The 12,454-nt window shown below is 47.7% G+C and overlaps 1 protein-coding gene across 1 annotated transcript in view; it reads right to left on the reverse strand.

Moving 5' to 3' along the window:
• Positions 1-12,454, reverse strand: part of VWA3A (von Willebrand factor A domain containing 3A) — a 138,169-nt gene that overhangs the window by 117,054 nt on the left and 8,661 nt on the right. The window contains exon 2 of the mRNA XM_073591043.1: positions 7,244-7,318. Within this exon, the coding sequence (XP_073447144.1) occupies positions 7,244-7,308 (65 nt within the window). The 5' untranslated portion in view covers positions 7,309-7,318. The remainder of the gene's footprint in view (positions 1-7,243; positions 7,319-12,454) is intronic.

A 12,454-nucleotide genomic window follows, 5' to 3' on the forward strand; every position in this document is an offset into this window, starting at 1 on the left:
CAGCCCCGTTCACACCTGAGTGAAGGATCTAGAGAGGATCCACTAGGTACATTTAGTGCTATAAAGTTTTATAACCCGTCAGCATCAAGTTAGAATGGAGTTGCAAGTCATAGATGCCTTTAACACATACTGTGGGTAAATGTTTTGTTTAACTAATTACGTGTTACAATAAAAGTATATTAGGCCTCCATGATGTTAAAGTTGAACTGTGGGCACATATAAGACAAAATAATGCAGCTCTGTATCCAATAATACATCTTTAATTTTTTTTTATTGCAAGCAGTGCAAGTACCTGAGTCTGAGAGGAAGAGGCATTTCAAGGAGCAATTTAGTTTATGTGCTCACAAGAAGCATGCTGACAGGAGGAGAAAGAAGAGTGACAGATGAGCTCAGCACTGTAGTGCTTCTCCTTTTACTGTCCATTTGCAGTCTGGGGCAGATCATGGGCTTAGAGGAAGTGGGTGGAATAATCCTGACCATCATAACGACGACATCTAGTGGCAGAAAAAAATGAATGTGGGGGAAATTTCTGTATTGAAAAAGAAATTTACAACTACAGCTGGTTTAATTTTATCTTTTAACGGTTTGTTCATTTTCATCCCATTATTTTTGGTTGCCATTCTGTTTTAACTATAATGTGTATATCAGATTGTAGAAATTCCAGAAAAAAAATTGTAATTTAGGTTGTAAAAATTACAAAATAAAGAAATACCTATGCCAGATACCCTCTCTCTGAGTCCTGCTGTAAAGGGCATTACAGGAGACTGATATTAGGACATATTCGGGTACTTACACAAGCTGCATTTAAAATACATTCAATGAGTTTGTATTTAATAAAGAACTGTATTCATTTGTAATTTATTCATTTGTAATTTTTTATATCTGTATTGAGTTCAGGCATAATGCAACTTGTGGAAAATGGATCAGATTATGCAGAAAGTGTCTGCAGAACATTTTAAAGGAAACCTGTTCTTAGAAAAAATGGAGGATGCCATTGCTGAAGATGCTAGCTGCCTGACCAGGGCTGGACTGGGACAAAAATGTGGCCCTGGACTTCATCCAGACCGGCCCAGGGCACAACTAGGGTTGCCACCTTTTCTTCGAGCCAAACCCGAACACTTCAGCGGGGCTTGGCATTTTTTTTGTAGCATACACAATGAGATTGTAAAATACCTGGGACACCTCTGTGTGCCCTAGGGGAGTATTAATGTGGCACGCGCAGCGGTGAACAGTGGGTGTAGCCAATTGCATATAGTGCAGGTGTGTAATGTGCAATATAGTGTATTTAGTGCAGGCGTGTGTAATGTACAATATAGTGTGTATATAGTGCAGGCGTGTGTAATGTACAATATAGTGTGTATATAGTGCAGGTGTGTGTAATGTACAATATAGTGTGTATATAGTGCAGGCGTGTGTAATGTACAATATAGTGTATATAGTGCAGGTGTGTAATGTACAATATAGTGTGTATATAGTGCAGGCGTCTGTAATGTACAATATAGTGTGTATATAGTGCAGGCGTGTGTAATGTGCAATATAGTGTATATAGTGCAGGTGTGTAATGTACAATATAGTGTGTATATAGTGCAGAGTGTGTAATGTACAATATAGTGTGTATATAGTGCAGAGTGTGTAATGTACAATATAGTGTGTATATAGTGCAGGCGTGTGTAATGTGCAATATAGTGTATATAGTGCAGGTGTGTAATGTACAATATAGTGTGTATATAGTGCAGGTGTGTAATGTACAATATAGTGTATTTAGTGCAGGCGTGTGTAATGTACAATATAGTGTATATAGTGCAGGTGTGCGTAATGTACAATATAGTGTAGGTGTGTTTAAAGTACAATATAGTGTATATAGTGCAGGCGTGTGTAATGTACAATATAGTGTATATGTAGTGTGTAATGTTTGGTGGGGAGCCTCCCAGTGTAATTTTGGGGGGTGGGGGAGGTCTCCTGGTGTAGTATGGGGGGACAGGGGAGAGGAGGAGGGGGGCTGACAGAGGGGAAGGGGGGCTGACAGAGAGGAAGAGGGGGCTGACAGAGAGGAAGAGGGGGCTGACAGAGAGGAAGAGGGGGCTGACAGAGAGGAAAGGGGGGCTGACAGAGAGGAAGAGGGGGGCTGACAGAGAGGAAGAGGGGGGCTGACAGAGGGGAAGAGGGGGGCTGACAGAGGGGAAGGGGGGCTGACAGAGGGGAAGGGGGGCTGACAGAGAGGAAGAGGGGGCTGACAGAGAGGAAGAGGGGGCTGACAGAGAGGAGGGGGGCTGACAGAGAGGAGAGGGGGGGCTGACAGAGAGGAGAGGGGGGCTGACAGGGAGGAGGGGGGCTGACAGAGAGGAGAGGGGGGGCTGACAGATAGGAGAGGGGGGGCTGACAGAGAGGAGATGGGGGCTGACAGAGAGGAGGGGGGGGCTGACAGATAGGAGAGGGGGGGCTGACAGAGAGGAGATGGGGGCTGACAGAGAGGAGGGGGGGCTGACAGAGAGGAGGGGGGCTGACAGAGAGGAGAGGGGGGCTGACAGAGAGGAGGGGGGGCTGACAGAGAGGAGAGGGGGGGCTGACAGGGAGGAGGGGGGCTGACAGAGAGGAGAGGGGGGCTGACAGGGAGGAGGGGGGCTGACAGAGAGGAGGGGGGGCTGACAGGGAGGAGGGGGGCTGACAGAGAGGAGGGGGGGCTGACAGAGAGGAGGGGGGCTGACAGAGAGGAGGGGGGCTGACAGAGAGGAGAGGGGGGGCTGACAGAGAGGAGGGGGGCTGACAGAGAGGAGGGGGGGCTGACAGAGAGGAGAGGGGGGGCTGACAGAGAGGAGAGGGGGGCTGACAGGGAGGAGGGGGGGATGACAGAGAGGAGGGGGGGCTAACAGGGAGGAGGGGGGCTGACAGGGAGGAGGGGGGGCTGAAAGAGAGGAGAGGGGGGGCTGACAGAGAGGAGGGGGGCTGACAGAGAGGAGAGGGGGGCTGATAGAGAAGAGAGGGGGGCTGACAGAGAAGAGAGGGGGGGCTGACAGATAGAAGAGGGGGGGCTGACAGATAGGAGAGGGGGGGCTGACAGAGAGGAGATGGGGGCTGACAGAGAGGAGGGGGGGCTGACAGAGAGGAGAGGGGGGCTGACAGAGAGGAGAGGGGGGGCTGACAGAGAGGAGATGGGGGCTGACAGAGAGGAGGGGGGCTGACAGAGAGGAGGGGGGGCTGACAGAGAGTAGGGGGGGCTGACAGAGAGGAGGGGGGGCTGACAGAGAGGAGGGGGGGGCTGACAGAGAGGAGGGGGCTGCCGCTGCGATCATAGCTTTGGGTTCCCGCATCCCGCTGTGCTGACAAGGTCTCGGGCTCCCCTGTCACCTCTCGTCTCCCACGGTCCCCAGCTGTGGTGGAGCAGGAAGAGGGCGAGGCCAAGGCTCCATGAGATGAAGACCGTGAGGTCGGTCGGAGCTCACGGCTGCTCGCCTCTTACACAGACAAGCTACACCGGCGGTCTGTGATATGGAGCAGAGAGGCACGCGCCGCACAGCCGCCCCGGCCACATAATAAATACTGAGCTATGGGGCGGAGGACGGGACACAGACAGAGGCACTGGATATTAGTTGTGCCCGGGTTTCCAGGGGACAGAAACCCGGGCACAAGTTGCCAAACTCGTACTGTCCGGGTCAATCCCGTACGGGTGGCAACCCTAGGCACAACACATCAGGGCACGGTACATCAGGCCACATCAGGGTACAAAGCCAGGCACATCAGGGCACAAGGCACATCAGGGCACAGCACATCAGGGCACAGAGCCCAGTACATCAGCGTACAGGGCACAACATATCAGGGTACAGTGCCCAGTACATCAGCATACAGGGCACAACATATCAGGGTACAGTGCCCAGCACATCAGGGTACAGAGCCCAGCACATCAGCTAATAGGGCACAACACATCAGGGCACAGTACATCAGGGTATAGCACATCAGGACACAGAACATCAGAGCACATGACATTGAGGCACAGCACACCGGGGCACAGGACATCAGGGCACAGGACATCAGGGCACAGGACATCGGGGCAAAGCACATCGGGGCACAAGGCACATCAGGGCGCATCAGGGCACATAGCACATCAGGGCACATGGCACATCAGGGCACGGGCACATGAGGGCACATCAGGGCACGGGGCACGTCAGGGCACGGGGCACATCAGGGCACATTATGGCACATCAGGGCACATGGCACATCAGGGCACATTATGGCACATCAGGGCACATGGCACATCAGGGCACGGGGCACATCAGGCCACATGGCACATCAGGGCACGGGGCACATAAGGGCACATTATGGCACATCAGGGCACATTATGGCACATCAGGGCACATGATGGGGCACATGGCACATTATGGTGCACATCAGGGCATGGGGCACATCAGGCCACATGGTACATCAGGGCACAGGGCACATCAGGGCACGGGGCACATGGCACATCAGGGCTCGGAGCACATGGCACATCAGGGCACATGATGGGGCACATTATGGGGCACATAGCACATCAGGGCACGGGGCACATCAGGCCACATGGCACATTAGGGCACGGGGCACATGGCACATCAGGGCACATTATGGCACATCAGGGCACATGATGGGGCACATCAGGGCACATTATGGGGCACATTAGGGCACATCAGGCTACATGGCACATTAGGGCACGTGGCACATTGGGGCACATCAGGGCACATAGCACATTAGGGCACATCAGGCTACATGGCACATTAGGGCACGTGGCACATGGCACATCAGGGCACGGGGCACATGATGGGGCACATAGCACATCAGGGCACATGATGGGGCACATAGCACATCGGGGGAAACATGATGGGGCACATAGCACATCGGGGCACATGATGGGGCACATAGCACATCGGGGCACATGATGGGGCACATAGCACATCAGGGGAAACATGATGGGGCACATAGCACATCGGGGAAAAATGATGGGGCACATAGCACATCGGGGGAAACATGATGGGGCACATAGCACATCGGGGCACATGATAGGGCACATAGCACATCGGGGCACATGATGGGGCACATAGCACATCGGGGCACATGATGGGGCACATAGCACATCGGGGCACATGATGGGGCACATAGCACATCGGGGCACATGATGGGGCACATAGCACATCGGGGCACATGATGGGGCACTTAGCACATCGGGGCACATGATGGGGCACATAGCACATCGGGGCACATCATCAGGGCACATTGTGGGATCTTACTAGCCAGCATGCAGAGTAGCGCAGCGAGCTTCTGTAGTAGTAAGTTCTCTCTCTCGTGTCATCACGCTGTTCCCCGGCGGCCACTCCTCTCTTCTTGTCTATACCAGATGATCGTACAAGCCAATTGGTATAGATGAGAAGAGAGGAGGGGCTGCTGGGGAACAGCGTGATGACACGAGAGAGAGAACTTACTACTACAGAAGCTCCCTGCGCTACTCTGCATGCTGGCTAATCTCGATCTACCCGTCAGGTGCCAGCTGTCGGCGGTTGATGGGTAGATCGATGCGCGGCTGAAAGTGAAACTGGCCCAGACTGAGCCATCGGCCCACCGGGAATCTCCCGGTAGTCCCGATGGCCAGTCCAGCCCTGTGCCTGACTGATGTTCTGAGGCACTGACCTGGAACAAGCACACAAATAAGGATTCCTGAACTTCATACCTGTTATGGGTCAGTGACTTGGAAAGAAGTGAAACCACTGTACAGCAATATAGCCAGGGCAATGGTATAATATTCCAGTGGCCTCCAAACTGTGGCCCGAGGACTGGATTGGACCTTTGCTTGCCTTTATCAGGCATTATTATTCCACTGATACAAGGTATTATTCCTCCTACTGACACCAAGAATGGGGCATAAATCCTACCACCACCTGACATCAACAGTGAATGGGTCACAATTTCTCCCACTAACACCAATAATACAACACTAGTTCTCCCACTGAGAGCAACGATGAGGCACTATTCCTCCCACTGACAACAACAATGGGGCACTATTCCTCCCACTGACACCAATAACAATGAGGCACTATTCCTCACACTGACACCAATAATGATGAGACACTATTTCTCCCACTGACACCAACAATGAGGTACTATTCATCCCAATGACACCAACGATGGGGTACTATTCTTCCCACAGACACCAAGAATGAGCCCCTTATTCTCCTACTGACACCACCAATGGGGCACTATTCCTCCTATTGACACCAACAGTGCAGTACTATTCCTCTCACTGACATTAATGATGGGGCACTATTCCTAACACTGACACCAACAATAGGGCACTATTCCGCCTGCTCACACCAATGATGGGGCACTATTCCTCCCATTGACACCAATGATGGGGCACTATTCCTCCCACTGACACCAATGATGGGGCACTATTCCTCCCACTGACACCAATGATGGGGCACTATTTCTCCCCCTAATAAAAAAGATAGAGCACTGTTTACTCCCACTGACACCAAGACAATTTCTACTCCCACTGGCTATAGTCCAGCCCTTCTGAAGAGCAGTATACTGGCCCCTTGTTTAGAAAGTTTGGAGACCCTCGGAATATTTGGAGGTTGGCTATGTATCAAGAATATACTTGAATTCTCTAAAAGAATGTGATGTCAGGCACAGAAGCCATTTGGTGTATTATAAGAACTCTTCATGGTTCACAACTATAGAAACTTTGCACAAACCATTGCATTTTGTAAATGGACACACATGTTCAGTGATCTTTGTGCACGTCACCTATACACAGAGGAAACAGCCATCTTGTGGGTTGGATAGATTACATTCAGGCTGGGTTCACACTGCCGCATAGAGCGGCTCACAGCAGGGGTCCAGTGCGTCCCTGTTCACCGTTTCAGGTCCGATTTCAGTCCGAATCTTTGGCTTAATTTGGACCTGAAATGGACCAAAAGACGCACAGGACTCCTGTGCAATTTGCACCGGAGCCACTCCAGAGATGTGTGAACTGACTCCATAGGGAGCCGGTCACAATCTCCTGACATGCAAATTGGATGTGGGTTTCTATGCATCCAGTTCGCATGTCATGAGATTGTGACCGGATGTGAGAAACCCAGATCCAATTCACAATAGTGTGAACCCAGCCTGAATGAACGCTGGCTGTGTAATCACAATCTGCGTAATGACATTGCTGAGCAGTGAGGTATTGTGTTACACCATCTCTTTAAAAAACGTATTATTAAAAGGTAATCAAACTTACTATGAAGTCTTGAAAAAATTATCATTTTCCAAAATGTGAGCCATGTTTTCTGTGTGTAAATCCATTGTGACATCCCTGCAATGTATGAACATATAAATTATATATATTTATGGAACTTCAAATTAAGATGGCAATTCTTGCAAATATATATAATTAGAAATATAATCATTAAAAAGAGAACTACAAAAGCAAAAAAGAAAACTGCAAGTAGACACAAAGCTCTGGGCTGGACTTCCAGTTTTTCTATGTGATGGCTCATGCCAGCCCACACTTCGATTAGAGCGATTAGAGCACAAACGGCATCTCAGAAATCTATTGTACCCAGTATAACTTCTACTATTGTAACGTTACCAGTAAAAAAAAAAAATTGCTAGCAGGTAAGCTTTTAATTGTAGTAAAGTTTGTAAAGTTGGTGCTGGCATCCCATCACTCCTGCAAGTATCAGAGCCTTGAGACCAGCAGATGAGTAAGGATTGACCAACTGCAACTGCATGCTTCACTGATTACCACTGCTCTGGTGCACTTCTCCACTGACCGCTACTGCAACTGATTGCCACTATACCCACTCACTTCACAGACAACTACTACACCCACAGCCACTGTACCAGCTCACTTCACAGACTAAATTGAAAAAAAAATATTATATATATATATATATATATATATATATATATATATATATATATATATATGTATATGTATATATTCGCGCTAGAAGTGAGAAAGGATATATGTAAACAAATATTGAATAATATATAATCTGCAGCTGCTGTACACAAGGTGCTATCCACTTGACAAAATGGAAAATAAATGAATTACAGGGCTCACAATAGTGCACAAATATAATAGAAATGTGAAAGGTGAATGATGTGCTACAATCAATAAAGTGCAATAGTGTTCCAAAATTCGAGGTGCGCCACACCCCCTCCTGTGTCCCCACTCACCAGATGGAATGGACCCCTAGCTTTTCAGTCTAGGGATCGTTCAGGCATAGATTGTTGGCCAGAGATGGCAAATTCACATCAGGATACAAAGAAGATCTCCCATAATCATGACAGTCATGTGTAGATATTAATGCCCAAAATTAGATAAAAGAAGGGGACTGATAGTGAAGTACTGCTTGGCAAAGATTTTATTGCGCAAACTAAAAATGGGTACTTACAGAATGTAGATTAAAATCAAGCATGTAGCAAAAGACTGCAATGGGAAATGCTGCTGCTAGCGTGCGTTCCACCGACAACCAAACGTGAAGTCACTTGGACTCGAAACTGGAAATTGCGTCAATGCGTTTCACCCTCCCACAGGGCGTCATCAAGGACCTCATTTCCGGTTCAAAGAGCCGACTTTAAATATACCCCTAGTGGTTACAATTACCAAGATGGTCATAGGGACAATAGAGGATGGGGAAGTCCTGGTTGGACTCCACCCCAACACAGAGGGGTTCCCCCCACTAGAGGACAAAAAGGGTACCCAGGTCATAACAACTTTAGAGGGGATTTTCAGAGGAGGGGGTATGGAGGCCCCCCCGCCAAGGAGGAGAGGAGCACCTTTTTTCAGAGGGAGAGGTCAGTACCCCCAGGGGAATGGGGGAGGGGAATGGAGACTGTGGTATCCCAAGGCACCTCCCAGATCATATGGAGAGGAACTAAGAAAAGAAAGCCCAGTGGATGCAGAGGAGGGAAAAGGAAAAAGAAAGAGAGAGACTTAATGCAAGGGATCTTCAACCATAGTGACGCCACATTTATAGTAGATGAATTAAAAGTTTTAGAATTAGGCCTGAAATATGCCCCACATAAGAACCTCAACACATTTGATGTCTTTATTGACTTTCAAAAATTCATGAGGAAATTAAATATCAAGAAACATTTCAACAAGGCCAGCTCTCCTGTAGTACATGAGCCTTCTCATTATGACCAGACCTATTTGAGGAACAATTCAGTGTTTAACCCTAAAAACACCAACAATCATTTTTCAGAAGTATTTTAAACCCTAGTAGAACAAGATTTAGAGAACATACAAACAAAACCCAGTAGACGTATAAGGGAAATAGAAAGAGGTCTAAAATCTTTGGAACAGAACAAACAGATTGTCATTAGAGGGGCTGACAAAGGGGGTGGCTTGGTCATCCTCAATAAATCAGATTATCCAGCGGAGATAAATAGGTTAGTGCATGATGTGGAAATGTATCAAAATGAAAAGGTAATCCAACAATCAAATACAAGGCCAAGCTAAAACAATTAGTAAAAAAAGCACAAGATGAAAGTATTGTTAACAAAAGGGAAGCCAGATGTCTAGTGCCTGATGCCCTTAGGGTCCCTGTCATTTATCAACTGCCCAAGGTTCACAAGAATTCTTCCAATCCTCCCGGCAGACCCATTGTTAGTGGAGTTGATTCTCTTCTTGCCAGAATGGGGGAATACTTGGATTGGTTCTTGCCGCCTTTGGCGCAGAGATGCCCAGCTTATCTGAAAGACAGCAGAAATCTTATGGAATTACTGCAGGAAGTGGAGGCGGATGAGGAACATATATTGGCTAGTATAGATGTCAACTCTCTATACACCAACATTAAACAGCAACATGCAATTGAAGCAGTCGTATGGGCCCCTAATAGTACAAACATTAAGAAGAAACAAAAGGATTTTCTGGTTCAGGCTTTGGACTTGGATACGAGCCTTAACTTCTTCTGGCATGTCAAACAGTACTTCAAACAGAGGAAAGGCGTGCCCATGGGGGCCAGATATGCCCCCTCAGTAGCAAATTTGTTCATGAGCCACTGGGAGAAAGAAGCCATTTGCAATAATGTCATACCTCAATTGAAATTTTACAAACGTTATATAGATGACATTTTGATCATTTGGGCAGGCACACAGAATTCATTCCTACAATTTCTGGATGAAATTGGGAACAATAGATATGGAATTTCCTTCACAGCAACGTTTGATCAACATATTAATTTTTTGGACCTTGTAATATTTAAAGAGAATCATCATTTGTTTACTAAAACATATTTTAAGGAAGTGGACAGGAATGGTTACATTTCATTGGGAAGTTGCCACCATCCAAGATGGTTGAGTGCAATTCCCAAAAGTCAATTCATGAGAGTAAAGTGCAATTGCATTAGAAAAGAGGATTACGATATGCAGGCCAATATTTTATTAGACAGATTCAAAGAAAAAGTTTACAACTCTAAAGATCTAGTAAAAACAAAGGTAGCATTAGGAGAAATGAAGAGAGGATCTGTTTATAAAGAGAGGTTAATAAGAGGGACTATGGAGTTGCTTTCATGACCAGTTTCAAACGTCAGCACAAACAAATAGAAAAAAATATTCTCAAACATTGGCCCCTACTATTGAAAGATTTTGATTTAAATCAAATCTTATCTGCAAGACCAACTTTTATTTATACCAGACCCTCCACGTTACGTCTAAAATTAGCACCCATTGTTATAGACCCACCCAAGAAGGTTTGCACCTTTTTGGACCAAGTGGGTTTTTCAGCTGTGGGAGGTGCGTGATGTGCAAAACTTCCAGATTCAGGACTAGGAAGACCACACATTTCACCTCTCACACCTCTGGTGAGTCCCACAAAATTAGGAAGGTTATCACATGTGGAACCATGCATGTTACCTACCTTTTAACATGCCCATGTGGGTTGCAATATGTGGGCAGAACCACCAGAAAATTAGGAGTTAGACTTCGTGAACATGTAAATAGAATTAGGAAGGGATACGAACACCACAGTTTGTCTAACCACTTTGGACTCCACCATGGGAGGAATCCGAGTGGTTTGACATTCTGTGGCTGTCAGGTCACCTGAGTCCAGGTGACAGATGCACCCCGTTGGGGTCTGGAGTGTACCACAAGGTAGTGGACTCTACAGCTGACTGCTGCGGATGAAGCACAAGGTGATACAGGAGAGCTAGTACTCTGTAGTACCAACACGGATGACACTGGGAGCGAGAGCATGAGATTTCCCAGGGCGCGGAATCTAAGAGCCAGCGGGTGTTCACCAGAGGCCCCTAGTGGTGGGGATGGATTTAGCTGCAGTCTGGCTCCAGGTCGCCACCCCTAGGGCCTCCCAGTTCATGCTCACGGTAGACTACAGGGAGTTAGAGAGGAAGCAGCAGACTGCGACAACAAAGGATAGTCAGGAGATAGCCAAAGGTCGGGACAACAAGCAGGTAAGAATAGTCAAGAACAAGCCAAGATCGGTAACTGGAATCAGACGTAGAACACACAGCACGTAGCACATGGAAGCCAAACACACAATATTGATCAGCAGGGCTGACTTGCAGTGCACAGGTTAATAAAGAGTTCCCTGATAGGGGTTGGGGTGGAGCCATGCTTTGAGGAGAGATTACTTAAGCAGCCAGGTGAGAGTGGCTGGCAGGAAGAAAAAGAAAAGCCACTATCAAAGCACAGGTTCCAAATGATACACACCCTTGATAAGCATTCAGGTGCAGGCTCTGCTGGGATCATAGAACAAATTAATAAGCCTGGACGGCAGAACTCAGATACAACACCTTTATTCGATTAAAATCCAACGTACAGCAGGCAATCCATATGGTACAAAACAGGGGGATGCAAGCAGCTAACATGTTTCACACCTGGATCTGGTGCTTAATCATAACTCAGTGAGTGAGTCAGCTGAGAGTGGCTGGCCTCTTAAGCTGAACACATGAAGAGGTAAGCTGACAGACAAACACTACTGCAGATCCATGACAGTACCTCCCTCTTACGAGCCCTCCCCCTCCCCCGCCTGGGCCCAGGCTTATTGGGAAACTTCAGTTGAAACCTCCTCAACAGACGAGGAGCAAAGACCTCAGATGCCTTGATCCAAGACCTCTCCTCAGGACCAAACCCTTTCCAATGCACGAGGTACTGAAGAATGCCTCTACAGAGCCGAGAATCCAGAATTTGACTAACCTCGTACTCCTGAATATCCTCAGACACCGGGGCCGCGGTAGGGAGAGGACGCGAGAACTTATTGAGGACTAAAGGCTTCAGAAGGGAAACATGGAAGGAGTTAGAGATTTTGAGGCTTTTAGGAATCTGGAGTTTGAAACAAACCGGATTCAGTTTAGAGGTTATAGTGTGCGGACCAATGAATCTTGGGGCAAACTTCAGAGAAGGAATTTGGAGCTTGATGTTCCTGGTGGAGAGCCAAACTTTGTCCCCTGGCTGTAGAGAAGGCGGTTTACACCTGTGGCGG

Source organism: Aquarana catesbeiana, linkage group LG06 (assembly GCF_042186555.1).
Source record: "Aquarana catesbeiana isolate 2022-GZ linkage group LG06, ASM4218655v1, whole genome shotgun sequence".
Lineage (NCBI taxonomy): Eukaryota > Metazoa > Chordata > Amphibia > Anura > Ranidae > Aquarana > Aquarana catesbeiana.